This window comes from Chiloscyllium plagiosum, unplaced genomic scaffold, assembly GCF_037043375.1.
Source record: "Chiloscyllium plagiosum isolate Xiang-an unplaced genomic scaffold, Cpla_swu_hap1 HiC_scaffold_35, whole genome shotgun sequence".
Taxonomy (NCBI): Eukaryota; Metazoa; Chordata; class Chondrichthyes; order Orectolobiformes; family Hemiscylliidae; genus Chiloscyllium; species Chiloscyllium plagiosum.
Window position 1 is genome coordinate 9808871 of NW_028270173.1, and position 19030 is coordinate 9827900.

Below are 19030 nucleotides of genomic sequence, written 5' to 3' on the forward strand. Positions count from 1 at the left end.
TCATTGAGCGAACTAACGTACATATGAGAGGTCCAATCAGCAGTCTATTCACAGCGGGAAAGAAGCTGTCCTTCACCCTTTTGGCACGAACTTTTCATCTTTGAATCCCGGGCATGACTGAAGAAGTTGGAGGTGATGATAACTGGGATGGGAGGGCTCTTTGATATTGGCTGCCGTTTCACAGAGATGAGAAGTGTGGATGGAGTCAATGGATGGCTGGGTGGTTTGTGGGAGGGTCTGAGCTATATCCACAACTGGTGTCACATCAATGTGATTGAGACTGATCGCAGGTCATGATAAAGGGCTAAGGCATATAGGGCTGGGGCGAAATCAATTAGGTACACTCTAAAAACAAGTAAAAATGCTATTCCTCAATGAGACCAGCCTCATGGGTGAGACCAATCTGGAATAACGTGTACAGTTTCAGTCTCTGTATTGAAGGGAGAATGTAAATAGAACGTTGAGCATAGAACAATACAGCACAGAACAGGCCCTTCGGCCCACGATGTTGTGCCAAACATTTGTCCTAGCGTAAACACCTATCCATGTACCTATCCAATTGCCGCTTAAAGGTCACCAATGATTCTGACTCTGCCACTCCCACAGGCAGCATATTCCATGCCCCCACCACTCTCTGGGTAAAGAACCTACCCCTGACATCCCCCCATACCTTCCACCCTTCACCTGAAATTTATTTCCCCTTGTAACACTCTGTTGTACCCGGGGAAAAAGTCTCTACTGTCTACTCTATCTATTCCTCTGATCATCTTATAAACCTCTATCAAGTCTCCCCTCATCCTTTGCCTTTCCAATGAGAAAAGGCCTAGCACTCTCAACCTATCCCCGTACGACCTATTCTCCATTCCAGGCAACATCCTGGTAAATCTCCTCTGCACCCTCTCCAAAGCTTCCACATCTTTCCTAAAATGAGGCGACCAGAACTGCACACAGTACACCAAATGTGGCCTTACCAAGGTCCTGTACAGCTGCAACATCACCTCTCGACTCTTGTATTCAATCCCTCTGCTAATAAACACTAATACACCAAAGGCCTTCTTACAAGCTCTATCCACCTGAGTGGCAACTTTCAAAGAGCTATGAACATAGACGCCAAGATCCCTCTGCTCCTCCACCTTACTAAGAACCCTACCGTTAACCCTGTATTCCGCATTCTTATTTGTCCTTCCAAAATGGACAACCTCACACTTGACAGGGTTGAACTCCATCTGCCACTCCTCAGCCCAGCTCTGCATCATATCAAAGTCCCTTTGCAGCCGACAACAGCCCTTCTCACTATCCACAACTCCACCAATCTTCGTATCGTCTGCAAATTTACTGACCCACCCTTCGACTCCCTCATCCAAGTCACTAATAAAAATTACAAACAGCAGAGGACCCAGAACTGATCCCTGCAGAACTCCACTTGTAACTAGTCTCCAGGCTGAATATTTACCATCTACCACAACTTTCTGACTTCGACCGGTTAGCTAGTTCTCTATCCAACTGGCCAAATTTCCCACTATCCCATGCCTCCTGACTTTCCGCATGAGCCTACCATGGGGAACCTTATCAAATGCCTTACTAAAATCCATGTGTACTACATCCACTGCTGTACCCTCATCCACATGCTTGGTCATGTCCTCAAAGAATTCAATAAGACTTGTAAGGCAAGACCTACCACTCTCAAATCCGTGCTGGCTGTCCCTAATCAAGCAGTGTCTTTCCAGATACTCATAAATCCTATCCCTCAGTACCCGTTCCATTACTTTGCCTACCACCGAAATAAGACTAAATGGCCTGTAATTCCCGGGGTTATCCCTATTCCCTTTTTTGAACAGGGGCACAACATTTGCCACTCTCCACTTCCCTGGTACCACCCCTGTTGACAGTGAAGACGAAAAGATCATTGCTAACGGCTCTGCAATTTTCTCTCTTGCTTAATCCTAGGATATATCCCGTCAGGCCCGGGGTACATGTCTATCCTCAAGTTTTTCAAAATGCCCAAACAATCTACCTTCCTAACAAGTATCTCCTCTAGCTTACCAGTCCTCTTCAACAATACGGTCCCTCTCATTTGTAAATACTGAAAAAAAGTACTCATTCAAGACCTCTCCTATCTCTTCCGATTCAATACACAGTCTCCCACTACTGTCCTTGATCGGACCTACCCTCGCTCTCGTCATTCTCATGTTTCTCACATACACATAAAAGGCCTTGGGATTATCCTTGATCCTACCCACCAAAGATTTTTCATGCCCTCTCTTAGCTCTCCTAATCCCTTTCTTCAGCTCCCTCCTGGCTATCCTGTATCCCTCCAATGCTCTGTCTGAACCTTGTAAGCTTCCTTCTTCCTCTTTACAAGACATTCAACCTCCCTCATCAACCAAGGTTCCCTCACACAACCATCTCTTTCCTGTCTGACAGGTACGTACATATCAAGGACACGTCGTAACTGTTCCTTGAAAAAGTTCCACATTTCAATGACATCCTTCCCTGACAACCTATGCTCCCAACTTATGCTCCTCAGATCCTGTCTTGCAGCATCGTATTTACCCTTCCCCCAATTGGAAATCCTACCCTGTTGCACGCACCTAACTCTCTCCATAACCAAGGTGAAAGTTACAGAATTGTGGTCACCATCACCAAAATGTTCACCCACTAACAGGCCCATCACTTGTCCCGGTTCGTTACCGAGTACCAAATCCAATGTGGCCACCCCACTGGTCGGACAATCTACATACTGAGTTAAAACGTGTTGGAGGAGGCTGTGAAACTGACACCTGGAATGAACAGGTTGTTTTCTGAGCAACGCTTGTTCAGGTAGAACTTGCTTTCACTGAGAGTGAGAGGCGAGTCCTGCTTTGGATCCAGACAAAGGCCCGTTAGTGAATGGGAGGAGAAGGAGTTTATCAAGATGCAACCCAACCCCTACTTCCCTGAGAATTGGAAAGCCCTTCATCCCAACCCTGGTCAGATTGACCGTGATGAGTATGTATTTCCATTCACTGAACACCCCTTCCTGTCGAACAGAATTCTGCAAGTACCTTTCTAGAAATGGGGAAGGAAGTCACAAGCCGAGCCATCTTGGACAGGAATAATTTCTCATCATGGAGCCAGCCGTGTTAGTCTGAGTTAGCCTGACACATTCTCAGAGTGCATCTGTCTGAGGCACAGTGGGTGATAGTTTCTCATTCACACACCATTCCCCATGACAGAACAGGGTGCGGTGGCAATTCCTTTTGGCTGGAATTGAAATTTAAATTTCTGCGAGTCTTTGGCCAAACAGTGGGGTAAGCGTGTTATTGGTGTGAGCTGTGCTCAGCTGAGAATGGTGTATCTACAGGGATGGCTGGGAACCGATGGAATCAGTCAGGAAAACACGGTGGGCCAGACAGTCAGATTCTCACAGGCTGACTCCATGGACAGGAACGTTTGATTTCCTGGGAGCACAAAGATGGTGGGCATGGTCCCCTGTTTCAAATATCACGTGTAAATATTTCACATTGCATAGGGTCCACTCGATTCATGTCTGCTTCAGCCGAGTTTGATCAGAGCATGAAATGTTGTACATTAAGTTTTTTAACAGTTCCCTGAAAAATAACAAAGATACAACTAAAGAAAGGGTTAATTCCCAAACAAGAGTTAATCCATGAGCGCTGATTTACTGCATCTCCTTCAAGACATAGAAAGCATGTCAGTATTGGCTGTCCTGTCGGATGTTTAAATGTCTCCCTTTGAAAAACTTCTACTCTCTTGGGAACATGTGAGCCGTTCTGACATTGAGCGTGTGATGTCTGTGGTTGTGGCTCAGAGATTTGCAATAAGTGTTTTACTTTCTGAAATACACCACATACTTTTAACTTTTAAATCGTTCTTTCATTGGCCTGAGTACATTTACAACAACCTCACTAATTTATCATCTTCCAAAAAACCACCCTACCAGCCTGTTTGTTACACAGTTGATATGGTTTAGTGACAGTGGATTGCAAATAGAATATTTCTCAGTGTTTTATAGAGAACCGATCTGGGAGGGAAAGTATTGATTCTTCCTTCCACACTTAGACCTTACCTTCCAGTCTCTGTTTAGAGGAATTTGGGCATTTTTCAAACATGGGACATAGAATAATACAGAGCAGGAACACATTCTTAGCTCAATATCTCTGTGCCAGTTATGATGCTCACATAAACTAATCCTATATCCCTCTGTTTCTGCCTGTTTCATGTGTCTGCTCAAATATCTCTAACCTGTTGCTATCGTATCTGCTTCTGTCATCTCCCCTGGCAGTGCATGTCAGGCACCCACTGCACACTGTCTGAAAGCCCATCCTCACATACTTGTTTTAATCTTCTGATTCCTGAAGTGATGTGTGGAGAGGTGCTCATTGGAGTTGAGCTGTGTACAATGTGATCTCTTTGAAACAGATCCAATTCTAATGGCTCATCAGGAGAGATGCTGAGAGGCAGGTGGTTCTAACCAGGCTGGACAGGATGTGTAACTACAGTCCCAGAATTCGGGGATGGCCATTTCAGACAGAGATGGCGAGAAATGCCTATGTGCGGAAAGTGGGAGAAACATTAGCGAGTTTATTTGTTCAAGTATTTTCCATTTGTCATCCACATCTCATTGAAAGATACAGGAGGCTTATAGGTCGGTCGCATTAACAATCTCTTGTTCATTTCTTCTTTCAAACTCTGGATTCCCTCTCTCAGATTCCCAATCTACTCTCCCAACAAGATTACCAAGACCGGTTTTGTTATCTCATATTTACAACCGCCCAATCCCATTAATTTGCCCAGCTGAACTGTCAATCCCAAATTCCCAATGTGATCATCAATCAAACAGTCAGTTGTAACAGAGTAGAAAGTGTACCCTCTCATTTAAACACCGTCCAGGAACATCTCCAAAGCCAAACCAATGTACAACAGCCAGAAGGAAACATTAGATACTCTTCAAATAATTTTATTAATTCCTCTTTATGTTTGCAGACATAAATATTAATATAAATAATATAAATACAACCATTGATAAATAGAATTAAATAATAACTTATATCAATCTGAAATATCTTAACATTGACAATATCATTGTCACTAAAAGACACCTATAGAACAGATGTTACAGTTTTACACAAACACTCAGGTCGGTCGATGAACTGCAATTAAATTTCGGTGGTCCCTCATTCGAGATAGAGAATCTCTCGGCTTGCAGAGCAAATCAGATTTTTACTGGGATCTTACTGTGCATTTCCCAGTCTGAAGGGTGACCAATGGAGAGTACAAGGTACAAAGAGAAGGTAACATTGCCATGAAGGAACAATCTCAACCATTCCCCTTGGATCAGAGCAGCAAAGAATCCCCTCCAACATTGACTAGGATGAAGCTGTAGGGAGCACAATATAGTCCCATCAGATCAGGCACAGGGCAACATTTAGTGAGACAACCTCTTAGTGTTTGCTGAATGTTCTGTCACCATTTGAATTGCAGTGCTGACCATATGGACTCTAGAGGAGGGAAGATTCTGTGAAGATTTGACCAATCACATTGTCGAGGTAGAAAGCCAATGCCCTGCTGAGAACGTGCTTTGGCATTCCTCACCCAACAGCGAACTCAATCAACTTGCTTCATTTTTCACAAAGAGAGCAGGGATCCTTTGGAATGTAAATCAATAATGAGGAATAGACCATACTCTTCAAGGACCAGTACCTGGTCTCAGGGAATAATCAGTCTGAATATCAGACCCAGGATCCTGGATTTCTTTTTAACTCCAGGGATAGACAAACGAATTTCTACCTGAGGAGGACAAATTCAAATAAAGTGAGCAACACAAAACACAATTTAAATATGAAATAAAGTATACGATCTGTGAGGCTTTGTGTTCACGTCGATCAGAAACAGCAGATTTGGAATGCAATTTCTGAACAACTCTCTTCACATTGTTCCAATCGGATTCACTCATCCAACAGGATCAATGTTACACAGCAGTGAAACACCTCCACCTGGGCCCAGTGTTAAAGGGATGTTAGAAGCAGGGACATTATAGTGACAGGTGGAGGCCATTCAATCCCTCAAGCCTAGGTGTTAGCTGGAGGCAAGCACAGATTCCCTGACCAATACCATTCTGTGCTTTGTACAAAGCTGGAATTGCAACACTGAAAATTTACTCTGATACTTCACTGCACCACCCAATCCTCAAAGCCACACACATCGGGCACCTTCTGTTGTTGCAAACTCTTGAAATCAAATGCAAGAGAAATTAATCTAGTTTGTGCACAATTAACAATAAGAAGACAATGTGCCTTTGTCAGTTTGCACTGAATTTCAATTTGAAATTCATGATCAGTCATTGATAATCAATGTGCATGTACCAGGAAAATTATACAGCAAATATTCCAAAGAAAGTCTTCCCTTCGGTTGTGTCTACATATCCCGTTGTCTCCTCGTTAACCCTGGAGAAGATCTGATCTCCCTCCAGGAACTCAAAGATGGCTCCCTGGTAGGAGGTTTTGTACCAGGGCTCCTTGCGTTGGTGAGAGTGGCAGGCGGATTTGGTGGCTTTCAGTAGAATGGCTTCCTCAGGATAATTTGGCGACAGCTTGGCGAGTTCGTGGCTCAGGTAGACGGCCTGGGGCTGACACTCCATACTGTGGAAGACCACCTGGGTGTAGACAAAGTACTGTCCAGGCCTCTTGATGATGAGGTGGTTGTCCCTGAACTCCAGGCCCTCAGTGAATGTGGAGTCACTCTCATTCTGCCAAATCACATTCTCTCCTTTCCTGGTAGGGGAAGCTGAGGGGGCAGGGGTGGGAGAGACAGAGAAGACATCATGAGGATCAAACAAAGAGAAATAACTAGCCCGCATTGATGTAGCACCAGGCATGGCTTGTGGATATGGTAAAGCGCTTTACAACCAATGAGGTGTTATTGAAGGAGTAATCGTGCTATTTCAGGAAATGGAGCCACCACTTTGTGCACAGTAAGATCCCACGATTTCCCATGGGAAAGAAACTGGACGGTCTGCATCTTAATTGGAAACTGAGCTCCCTTGTCACCCTGACCCATAGAGAGGCCGGTCACAGGAGGATTTCATCTCTGATGCCTGTGCTGCTGCCTCTGTGTTCAGATGAACCAATTCACACCACAGCCCCTTCTCTTTGCCCAGGACCCTGTTATCTCCCACTCTCCTCCTCCAGTGCTCTCTCCACACTGCATTATTGATAAAGAGAGTTAGCACCTTCCCAATCCACCCCCGCACCCTCCCAGCTGCTGTGGCCTATTCTCCAGAGGATGCTGTCACATTGAGAACAGTTCTGTACCTGTCAGGTGAGCTGCGATTCTCGGCCGGGGGTCACTCCCCACCTGCTTCATGAGTCGGGGCAAACCTGGAAATGGAAAAGATAGAAACTCAGACCCAGCTGGATCACCCACAGAGCACAGACTGACAGACACAGAGAGAGGGGGGGGGGGGGGGGGGGGAGGGGTGAAGGACGGGACAGATAGACAGGTGGGCTCATGAGAGCAAAGAGTGTATGCGATACAAACGGAAAAGGCTGGAGAAACTCAGCAGGTCTGGCAGCATCAGTGGGTGGAGACTCTGAGTTAACATCTCGAGTCCAGTATTGCTGCAATCTGAAAGAGTTTGTGGGAAAGACTGAGAGGGAGTCAGGAAAACAGACAACTCGCTAAAGGACAAGACTGATAAAGGGAGAATGGTGCAGCAATGTTAGGAAAGATATTGATGAAAATATGAATAAGGAATGTCCCAGAGGGTGAGGGAGAGATGGGTGGGAGAAACAGCACTGATGCTGACAGCACTTACCGCTGGTCTGAGCCGCTGTTGTCAGTGAGGGATGGGAGACTTCCAGCTTTGATCTTGAACCCTGAAGGAATTAAACAAGGACAAGTGTTAAGATGTGAAATTGACTCGAGTTTCCGCTCCACCGAACAGGAGTTGGTGCCCAACCCAGGGCTGCAGCTGGGTGGGCTGTAGGGGCGACCCGGTGTTGGACAGAAACACAATGTTATCCAGACGATTGCAGACACTAAGTGGATTGGAGCCCCTGTGTTGTACACTGTCCAGGACAGACAGGCTACCCTGGAGAGCCGGAGTGACCCAGCCAGCCTATTCCCCATCCCCACTGTGTACAGACACACGCTGACACCAGGCAGACTGGCTGAGTGTCCCTCCCCCGTCACTCTCAGAGTGACAGCTGCCAGTCTCTGCTTGTCCTTTAGTAGCGCCGGCAGCACAGACTGAGAGAGCCGCCTTTATCCGGCGGGACCCATAGAACAGGGAGCAGTTCCAACAGTTCCCTCAGCTCAGGCTGGGCACTGAGCAGGGTCCCGGGGAAAATCGCTCTCGCTGTTGGAGAGACTGCAGTTAAAGGGCCGGCCTGGCTGAAGGGCTGGGGGCCAGGTTGCTGTTTCGCTGCAGAGTTGCAGCAGGAACTGAGAGTGAAATCCCTTCGCAGCTTGAAGTGCCCGCTTCCCAACAAGTCCCTGTCCCGGAGCAATGCAAGCGGCAAGTGGAAGGCGAGCGCTAGTCTCCGAGAACCCCCTCCCCAAGGCTGACCCTCACCTGGTTTGTAGGGAGCACTCCAAACTGAAGCAGGAAGAGAAAGGTACAAAGCAGCAACAAGCCGAGGACAGCGAGTGCACACAGAGCCCGCCAGAAACAGCTTGTGTTGGAGCCTGACTCCCTGATGGGCAGCAGCCCCCCATTCTCCAGCTCCAAGAACTTGGCCTCAGTGTTCATGCTGTCAGGTGGCAGAGGGAGCTCGCTGGGTCAGCCTCTCTCGGGTCCACTCAGGCTCTGTATGAGTGTCTCTGTCTCTGTCTCTCTCTCTCTGGGAGGGAGCTGCCTGCTCTCGAACTGCTGCTGCTGCTCACTAACAGCTCTTTATACCCAGCAGGAGCAGCACAGTCACTGCTGGCTGTGATGAAATGGAATGGGAAATCCCCAGGCAGAAACAGCAGCGATTGGAAAGCGATCACTCTCCAGCTCGAATGTGGGACTGGCTCTGTCTAACTCTCACCCAACGTGGAACCACAGCAGTTTCTCCCAAAACCAGGAAATCCTGTCGGTAACCCAAAGTGGGTCCCAGCAATCCCCCCAGTCTCTCCATGTATCCCCCATGGGCTCCTGGCTCTCACTGGGAACAATGACAGAGGGAGGAGATAGAGAGAGGGAGGGAGAGCACAGCACTAACTTTATTACCGAAATATTCGGTTCTGTCCTAGTGTGGGGCAGACCCACCGACAGTGGATAACGGATTAAATTAGAGAAAGATCAAGCTGAACCAAAACATCCCATGCAGAAAGCTGTGTGAGTGGTCAGATGGTGGGACAAAACCCTTGGCAGCAGCAAAGTGAGAAACGAACTGATCTCTCAGGTGGACAAAATGAGACTCTCTGACCAACCCAACGAAAGGTCTCCGTGTCATGAAACAGCAGCGGAGCTGGGGTCGTCAGTGCGGATCACCCAGAGAGTGAGACTGGGGGGTTCAACCCCCAGAATAAGGACATGGAACAATAACCCAGCAGCTAGTCACCTCCCATCTTCACTGTGGGGGAACCAAACACCTTCCACTGGGAGATGGACATCAGGGGGTGCAATGGATGCAGGAACCTGGTGACATTATCGTCAGGAGGGAAGTGATACTGAAGACAGTGAGAGAGCTGTGGGAGGGCCACTCCTAGTTCCTAATGGACTTCACAACAAGGTCCTCACAGCAGCACTAATACAGCAGGAGATTTGTTGGTGTGAATTTTCCAGGATTCCGCAGATTCTGGAACTGTTCCATCAGACTGCAAAGCAAAATATGTCCTGCCTGTATTCCAGAAGGGAAAGTATTGGATAGTTAGCCTGACATCTGTCATGGAGACACTGTTGGAATTGATGACTCAAGTGGTTCTAGCTGTGGACCTGAAACCCTCCAGATAGTGAGGAAGAGCCAGCAGGGGTTTGTGAAAGGGAAAGAAGGTTTAGTCAGTGTCTTCGAATTAGTGGATGGAGTACATTGGGCTATGGGTAAAGGGGAGGTCCCTGACGCACTCTACCTGGATTAGTCAGAATGCTGATTTGGGTTAATTTGATGAATTCTTGTCAGATGTACCTGAGTGCAATGAAAAGTGTGAATACTCTAACTGATGATGTTGCCTAGTCATGGTGATGGAACATCTGAACACCTACCTTCCAGCTCATTGAGCGAACTAACGTACATATGAGAGGTCCAATCAGCAGTCTATTCACAGCGGGAAAGAAGCTGTCCTTCACCCTTTTGGCACGAACTTTTCATCTTTGAATCCCGGGCATGACTGAAGATGTTGGAAGTGATGATAACTGGGATGGGAGGGCTCTTTGATATTGGCTGCCGTTTCACAGAGATGAGAAGTGTCGATGGAGTCAATGGATGGCTGGGTGGTTTGTGGGAGGGTCTGAGCTATATCCACAACTGGTGTCACATCAATGTGATTGAGACTGATCGCAGGTCATGATAAAGGGCTAAGGCATATAGGGCTGCGGCGAAATCAATTAGGTACACTGTAAAAACAAGTAAAAATGCTATTCCTCAATGAGACCAGCCTCATGGATGAGACCAATCTGGAATAACGTGTACAGTTTCAGTCTCTGTATTGAAGGAAGAATGTAAATAGAACGTTGAGCATAGAACAATACAGCACAGAACAGGCCCTTCGGCCCGCGATGTTGTGCCAAACATTTGTCCTAGCGTAAACACCTATCCATGTACCTATCCAATTGCCGCTTAAAGGTCACCAATGATTCTGACTCTGCCACTCCCACAGGCAGCATATTCCATGCCCCCACCACTCTCTGGGTAAAGAACCTACCCCTGACATCCCCCCATACCTTCCACCCTTCACCTGAAATTTATTTCCCCTTGTAACACTCTGTTGTACCCGGGGAAAAAGTTTCTGACTGTCTACTCTATCTATTCCTCTGATCATCTTATAAACCTCTATCAAGTCTCCCCTCATCCTTTGCCTTTCCAATGAGAAAAGGCCTAGCACTCTCAACCTATCCCCGTACGACCTATTCTCCATTCCAGGCAACATCCTGGTAAATCTCCTCTGCACCCTCTCCAAAGCTTCCACATCTTTCCTAAAATGAGGCGACCAGAACCGCACACAGTACACCAAAGGTGGCCTAACCAAAGTCCTGTACAGCTGCAACATCACCTCTCGACTCTTGAATTCAATCCCTCTGCTAATGAACGCTAATACACCAAAGGCCTTCTCACAAGCTCTATCCACCTGAGTGGCAACTTTCAAAGAGCTATGAACATAGACGCCAAGATCCCTCTGCTCCTCCACCTTACTAAGAACCCTACTGTTAACCCTGTATTCCGCATTCTTATTTGTCCTTCCAAAATGGACAACCTCACACTTGACAGGGTTGAACTCCATCTGCCACTCCTCAGCCCAGCTCTGCATCATATCTAAGTCCCTTTGCAGCCGACAACAGCACTCCTCACTACCCACAACACCACCAATCTTCGTATCGTCTGCAAATTTACTGACCCACCCTTCGACTCCCTCTTCCAAGTCACTAATAAAAATTACAAACAGCAGAGGACCCAGAACTGATCACTGCGGAACTCCACTTGTAACTGGGCTCCAGGCTGAATATTTACCATCTACCACCACTCTCTGACTTCCACCGGTTAGCTAGTTCTCTATCCAACTGGCCAAATTTCCCACTATCCCATGCCTCCTGACTTTCCGCATACGCCTACCATGGGGAACCTTATCAAATGCCTTACTAAAATCCATGTGTACTACATCCACTGCTCTACCCTCATCCACATGCTTGGTCATGTCCTCAAAGAATTCAAAAAGACTTGTAAGGCAAGACCTACCACTCTCAAATCCGTGCTTGCTGTCGCTAATCAAGCAGTGTCTTTCCAGATACTCATAAATCCTATCCCTCAGTACCCGTTCCATTAATTTGCCTACCACCGAAATAAGACTAAATGGCCTGTAATTCCCGGGGTTATCCCTATTCGCTTTTTTGAACAGGGGCACAACATTTGCCACTCTCCAGTTCCCTGGTACCACCCCTGTTGACAGTGAAGACGAAAAGATCATTGCTAACGGCTCTGCAATTTTCTCTCTTGCTTCCCACATAATCCTAGCATATATCCCGTCAGGCCCGGGGGACATGGCTATCTTCAAGTTTTTCAAAATGCCCAAACACATCTTCCTTCCTAACAAGTATCTCCTCTAGCTTACCAGTCCGTTTCATACCCTCCTCTTAAACAATATGGTCCCTCTCATTTGTAAATACTGAAGAAAAGTACTCATTCAAGACCTCTCCTATCTCTTCCGACACAATACACAGTCTCCCACTTCTGTCCTTGATCGGACCTACCCTTGCTCTCGTCATTCTCATGTTTCTCACATACGCATAAAAGGCCTTGGGATTATCCTTGATCCTACCCGCCAAAGATTTTTCATGCCCTCTCTTAGCTCTCCTAATCCCTTTCTTCAGCTCCCTCCTGGCTATACTGTATCCCTCCAATGCTCTGTCTGAACCTTGTTTCCTCAGCCTTATTTCAGCTTCCTTCTTCCTCTTTACAAGACATTCAACCTCCCTCGTCAACCAAGGTTCCCTCACACGACCATCTCTTTCCTGTCTGACAGGTACATACATATCAAGGACACGTCGTAACTGTTCCTTGAAAAAGTTCCACATTTCAATGACATCCTTCCCTGACAATCTATGCTCCCAACTTATGTTCCTCAGATCCTGTCTTGCAGCATCATATTTACCCTTCCCCCAATTGGAAAACCTACCCTGTTGAATGCACCTAACTCTCTCCATAACCAAGGTGAAAGTCACAGAATTGTGGTCACCATCACCAAAATGTTCACCCTCTAACAAGCCCATCACTTGTCCTGGTTCGTTACCAAGTACCAAATCCAATATGGCCACACCTCTGGTTGGACAATCTACATACTGAGTTAGAATGTGTTGGAGGAGGCTGTGAGACTGACACCTAGAATGAACAGGTTGTTTTCTGAGCAACGCTTGTTCAGGTAGAACTTGCTTTCACTGAGAGTGAGAGGCGAGTCCTGCTTTGGATCCAGACAAAGGTCCGTTAGTGAATTGGTGGAGAAGGAGTTTATCAAGATGGAACCCAACCCCTACTTCCCTGAGAATTGGAAAGCCCTTCATCCCAACCCTGGTCTGATTGACCTTGGTGAGTATGTATTTTCATTCACTGAACACCCCTTCCTGTGGAACAGAATTCTGCAAGTGCCTTTCTAGAAATGGGGAAGGAAGTCACAAGCCGAGCCATCTTGGACAGGAATAATTTCTCATCATGGAGCCAGCCGTGTTAGTCTGAGTTAGCCTGACACATTCTCAGAGTGCATCTGTCTGAGGCACAGTGGGTGATAGTTTCTCATTCACACACCATTCCCCATGACAGAACAGGGTGCGGTGGCAATTCCTTTTGGCTGGAATTGAAATTTAAATTTCTGCGAGTCTTTGGCCAAACAGTGGGGTAAGCGTGTTATTGGTGTGAGCTGTGCTCAGCTGAGAATGGTGTATCTACAGGGATGGCTGGGAACCGATGGAATCAGTCAGGAAAACAGCGTGTGCCTGACAGTCAGATTCTCACAGGCTGACTCCATGGACAGGAACGTTTGATTTCCTGGGAGCACAAAGATGGTGGGCATGGTCCCCTGTTTCAAATATCACGTGTAAATATTTCACATTGCATAGGGTCCACTCCTTTCATGCCTGCTTCAGCCGAGTTTGATCACAGCATGAAATGTTGTACATAAAGTGTTTTTAACAGTTCCCTGGAAAAAGACAAAAATACAACTAAAGAAAGGGTTAATTCCCAAACAAGAGTTAATCCATGAGCGCAGATTTACTGCATCTCCTTCAAGACATAGAAAGCATGTAAGTATTGGCTGTCCTGTCGGATGTTTAAATGTCTCCCTTTGAAAAACTTCTACTCTCTTGGGAACATGTGAGCCGTTCTGACATTGAGCGCGTGATGTCTGTGGTTGTGGCTCAGAGATTTGCAATAAGTGTTTTGCTTTCTTAAATACACCACATACTTTTAACTTTTAAATAGTTCTTTCATTGGCCTCAGTACATTTACAAAAACCTCACTAATTTATTATCTTCCAAAAAACCACCCTGCCAGCCTGTTTGTTACACAGTTGATATGGTTTAGTGACAGTGGATTGCAAATAGAATATTTCTCAGTGTTTTATCGAGAACCGATCTGGGAGGGAAAGCATTGATTCTTCCTTCCACACTTGGACCTTACCTTCCTGTCTCTGTTTAGAGGAATTTGGACATTTTTCAAACATGGGACACAGAATAATAAAGAGCAGGAACACATTCTAAGCTCAATATCTCTGTGCCAGTTATGATGCTCATATAAACAAATCCTATATCCCTCTGTTTCTGCCTGTTTCATGTGTTTGCTCAAATATCTCTAACCTGTTGCTATCGTATCTGCTTCTGTCATCTCCCCTGGCAGTGCATGTCAGGGACCCACTGCACACTGTCTGATACCCCATCCTCACACACTTGCTTTAATCTTCTGATTCCTGAAGTGATGTGTGGGAGACTGGAGAGGTGCTCATTGGAGTTGAGCTGTGTACAATGTGATCTCTTTGAAACAGATCCAATTCTAATGGCTCATCAGGAGAGATGCTGAGAGGCAGCTGGTTCTAACCAGGCTGGACAGGATGTGTAACTACAGTCCCAGAATTCGGGGATGGCCATTTCAGACAGAGATGGCGAGAAATGCCTATGTGCGGAAAGTGGGAGAAACATTAGCGAGTTTATTTGTTCAAGTATTTTCAATTTGTCATCCACATCTCATTGAAAGATACAGGAGGCTTATAGGTCGGTCACATTAACAATCTCTTGTTCATTTCTTCTTTCAAACTCTGGATTCCCTCTCTCAGATTCCCAATCTCCTCTCCCAACAAGATTACCAAGATCTGGTTTTGTTATCTCATATTTACAACCTCCCAATCCCATTAATTTGCTAAGCTGAAAACTGTCAATCCCAAATTCCCAATGTGATCATCAATCAAACAGTCAGTTGTAACAGAGTAGAAAGTGTACCCTCTCCTTTAAACACCGTCCAGGAACATCTCCAAAGCCAAACCAATGTACAACAGCCAGAAGGAAACATTAGATACTCTTCAAATAATTTTATTAATTCCTCTTTATGTTTGCAGACATAAATATTAATATAAATAATATAAATATAACCATTGAAAAATAGAATTAAATAATAACTTATATCAATCTGAAATATCTTAACATTGACAATATCATTGTCACTAAAAGACACCTATAGAACAGATGTTACAGTTTTACACAAACACTCAGGTTGGTCGATGAACTGCAATTAAATTTCGGTGGTCCCTCATTCGAGATAGAGAATCTCTCGGCGTGCAGAGCAAATCAGATTTTTACTGGGATCTTACTGTGCATTTCCCAGTCTGAAGGGTGACCAATGGAGAGGACAAGGTACAAAGAGAAGGTAACATTGCCATGAAGTAACAATCTCAACCATTCCCCTTGGATCAGAGCAGCAAAGAATCCCCTCCAACATTGACTGGGATGAAGCTGTAGGGAGCACAATATAGTCCCATCAGATCAGGCACAGGGCAACATTTAGTGAGCCAACCTCTTAGTGTTTGCTGAATGTTCTGTCACCATTTGAATTGCAGTGCTGACCATATGGACTCTAGGGGAGGGAAGATTCTGTGAAGATTTGACCAATCACATTGTCGAGGTAGAAAGCCAATGCCCTGCTGACAACGTGCTTTGGCATTCCTCACCCAACAGCGAACTCAATCAACTTGCTTCATTTTTCACAAAGAGAGCAGGGATCCTTTGGAATGTAAATCAATAATGAGGAATAGACCATACTCTTCAAGGACCAGTACCTGGTCTCAGGGAATAATCAGTCTGAATATCAGACCCAGGATCCTGGAGTTCTTTTTAACTCCAGGGATAGACAAACGAATTTCTACCTGAGGAGGACAAATTCAAATAAAGTGAGCAACACAAAACACAATTTAAATATGAAATAAATTATACGATCTGTGAGGCTTTGTGTTCACGTCGATCAGAAACAGCAGATTTGGAATGCAATTTCTGAACAACTCTCTTCACATTGTTCCAATCGGATTCACTCATCCAACAGGATCAATGTTACACAGCAGTGAAACACCTCCACCTGGGCCCAGTGTTAAAGGGATGTTAGAAGCAGGGACATTATAGTGACAGGTGGAGGCCATTCAATCCCTCAAGCCTAGGTGTTAGCTGGAGGCAAGCACAGATTCCCTGACCAATACCATTCTGTGCTTTGTACAAAGCTGGAATTGCAACACTGAAAATTTACTCTGATACTTCACTGCACCACCCAATCCTCAAAGCCACACACATCGGGCACCTTCTGTTGTTGCAAACTCTTGAAATCAAATGCAAGAGAAATTAATCTAGTTTGTGCACAATTAACAATAAGAAGACAATGTGCCTTTGTCAGTTTGCACTGAATTTCAATTTGAAATTCTTGATCAGTCATTGATAATCAATGTGCATGTACCAGGAAAATTATACAGCAAATATTCCAAAGAAAGTCTTCCCTTCGGTTGTGTCTACATATCCCGTTGTCTCCTCGTTAACCCTGGAGAAGATCTGATCTCCCTCCAGGAACTCAAAGATGGCTCCCTGGTAGGAGGTTTTGTACCAGGGCTCCTTGCTTTGGTGAGAGTGGCAGGCGGATTTGGTGGCTTTCAGTAGAATGGCTTCCTCAGGATAATTTGGCGACAGCTTGGCGAGTTCGTGACTCAGGTAGATGGCCTGGGGCTGACACTCCATGCTGTGGAAGACCACCTGGGTGTAGACAAAGTACTGTCCAGGCCTCTTGATGATGAGATGGTTGTCCCTGAACTCCAGGCCCTCAGTGAAGGTGGAGTCACTCTCATTCTGCCAAATCACGTTCTCTCCTTTCCTGGTTGGGGAAGCTGAGGGGGCAGGGGTGGGAGAGACAGAGAAGACATCATGAGGATCAAACAAAGAGAAATAACTAGCCCGCATTGATGTAGCACCAGGCATGGCTTGTGGATATGGTAAAGCGCTTTACAACCCATGAGGTGTTATTGAAGGAGTAATTGTGCTATTTCAGGAAATGGAGCCACCACTTTGTGCACAGTAAGATCCCACGATTTCCCATGGGAAAGAAACTGGACGGTCTGCATCTTAATTGGAAACTGAGCTCCCTTGTCACCCTGACCCATAGAGAGGCCGGTCACAGGAGGATTTCATCTCTGATGCCTGTGCTGCTGTCTCTGTGTTCAGATGAACCAATTCACACCACAGCCCCTTCTCTTTGCCCAGGACCCTGTTACCTCCCACTCTCCTCCTCCAGTGCTCTCTCCACACTGCATTATTGATAAAGAGAGTTAGCACCTTCCCAATCCACCCCTGCACCCTCCCAGCTGCTGTGGCCTATTCTCCAGAGGATGCTGTCACATTGAGAACAGTTCTGTACCTGTCAGGTGAGCTGCGATTCTCGGCCGGGGGTCACTCCCCACCTGCTTCATGAGTCGGGGCAAACCTGGAAATGGAAAAGATAGAAACTCAGACCCAGCTGGATCACCCACAGAGCACAGACTGACAGACACAGAGAGAGAGGGTGGGGTGGGTGGGGGGAAGGGGTGAAGGACGGGACAGATAGACAGGTGGGCTCATGAGAGCAAAGAGTGTATGCGATACAAACGGAAAAGGCTGGAGAAACTCAGCAGGTCTGGCAGCATCAGTGGGTGGAGACTCCGAGTTAACATCTCGAGTCCAGTATTGCTGCAATCTGAAAGAGTTTGTGGGAAAGACTGAGAGGGAGTCAGGAAAACAGACAACTCGCTAAAGGACAAGACTGATTAAGGGAGAATGGTGCAGCAATGTTAGGAAAGATATTGATGAAAATATGAATAAGGAATGTCCCAGAGGGTGAGGGAGAGATGGGTCCGAGAAACAGCACTGATGCTGACAGCACTTACCGCTGGTCTGAGCCGCTGTTGTCAGTGAGGGATGGGAGACTTCCAGCTTTAATCTTGATCCCTGAAGGAATTAAACAAGGACAAGTGTTAAGATGTGAAATTGACTCGAGTTACCGCTCCACCGAACAGGAGTTCGTGCCCAACCCAGGGCTGCAGCTGGGTGGGCTGTAGGGGCGACCCGGTGTTGGACAGAAACACAATGTTATCCAGACGTTTGCAGACACTAAGTGGATTGGAGCCCCTGTGTTGTACACTGTCCAGGACAGACAGGCTACCCTGGAGAGCCGGAGTGACCCAGCCAGCCTATTCCCCATCCCCACTGTGTACAGACACACGCTGACACCAGGCAGACTGGCTGAGTGTCCCCCCGGTCACTCTCAGAGTGACAGCTGCCAGTCTCTGCTTGTCCTTTAGTAGCGCCGGCAGCACAGACTGAGAGAGCCGCCTTTATCCGGCGGGACCCATAGAACAGGGAGCAGCTCCAACAGTTCCCTCAGCTCAGGCTGGGCACTGAGCAGGGTCCCGGGGAAAACCGCTCTCGCTGTTGGAGAGACTGCAGTTAAAGGGCCGGCCTGGCTGAAGGGCTGGGGGCCAGGTTGCTGTTTCGCTGCAGAGTTGCAGCAGGAACTGAGAGTGAAATCCCTTCGCAGCTTGAAGTGCCCGCTTCCCAACAAGTCCCTGTCCCGGAGCAATGCAAGCGGCAAGTGGAAGGCGAGCGCTAGTCTCCGAGAACCCCCTCCCCAAGGCTGACCCTCACCTGGTTTGTAGGGAGCACTCCAAACTGAAGCAGGAAGAGAAAGGTACAAAGCAGCAACAAGCCGAGGACAGCGAGTGCACACAGAGCCCGCCAGAAACAGCTTGTGTTGGAGCCTGACTCCCTGATGGGCAGCAGCCCCCCATTCTCCAGCTCCAAGAACTTGGCCTCAGTGTTCATGCTGTCAGGTGGCAGAGGGAGCTCGCTGGG

The 19030-nt window shown here is 46.7% G+C and overlaps 2 protein-coding genes across 4 annotated transcripts; both read right to left on the reverse strand.

The window, feature by feature from the left end:
* Positions 1-4944: 4944 nt before the first annotated feature.
* LOC148140039 (tumor necrosis factor-like) lies at positions 4945-8832 on the reverse strand. Its single transcript, XM_087978846.1, has 4 exons — positions 8576-8832; positions 7817-7877; positions 7314-7379; positions 4945-6786 (listed from the first exon to the last, which is right to left on the reverse strand). Exons 1-4 carry the CDS (start codon positions 8750-8752, stop codon positions 6374-6376), a joined length of 717 nt encoding a protein of 238 aa, XP_087834972.1. The 5' UTR covers positions 8753-8832; the 3' UTR covers positions 4945-6373.
* A 6366-nt stretch (positions 8833-15198) lies between these two features.
* LOC148140040 (tumor necrosis factor-like) lies at positions 15199-19030 on the reverse strand. Of its 3 annotated transcripts, XM_087978849.1 has the most exons (5): positions 18818-19030; positions 18644-18673; positions 18067-18073; positions 17562-17627; positions 15199-17034 (listed from the first exon to the last, which is right to left on the reverse strand). In XM_087978849.1, exons 1-5 carry the CDS (start codon positions 18998-19000, stop codon positions 16622-16624), a joined length of 699 nt encoding a protein of 232 aa, XP_087834975.1. In that variant the 5' UTR covers positions 19001-19030; the 3' UTR covers positions 15199-16621. The 3 variants fall into 3 exon arrangements, with proteins under 3 accessions (XP_087834975.1, XP_087834974.1, XP_087834973.1); XM_087978848.1 differs by lacking the exon at positions 18644-18673 and having other exon boundaries at positions 18067-18127; positions 18824-19030; XM_087978847.1 differs by lacking the exons at positions 18067-18073; positions 18644-18673 and having other exon boundaries at positions 17562-17692; positions 18825-19030.

Coding starts and splice junctions, on each gene's coding strand:
- LOC148140039 (XM_087978846.1), bottom strand. CDS start 8,752: ATGAACACTGAGGCCAAGTTCTTGGAGCTGGAGAATGGGGGGCTGCTG. Junction 7,878..8,575: donor GAGTGCTCCCTACAAACCAG/GTGAGGGTCAGC, acceptor TAATTCCTTCAG/GGTTCAAGATCAAAGCTGGA. Junction 7,380..7,816: donor AACAGCGGCTCAGACCAGCG/GTAAGTGCTGTC, acceptor TTCCATTTCCAG/GTTTGCCCCGACTCATGAAG.
- LOC148140040 (XM_087978847.1), bottom strand. CDS start 19,000: ATGAACACTGAGGCCAAGTTCTTGGAGCTGGAGAATGGGGGGCTGCTG. Junction 17,693..18,824: donor GGAGTGCTCCCTACAAACCA/GGTGAGGGTCAG, acceptor CTCTCTCTCTGT/GTCTGTCAGTCTGTGCTCTG. Junction 17,035..17,561: donor AATCGCAGCTCACCTGACAG/GTACAGAACTGT, acceptor CTGCCCCCTCAG/CTTCCCCAACCAGGAAAGGA.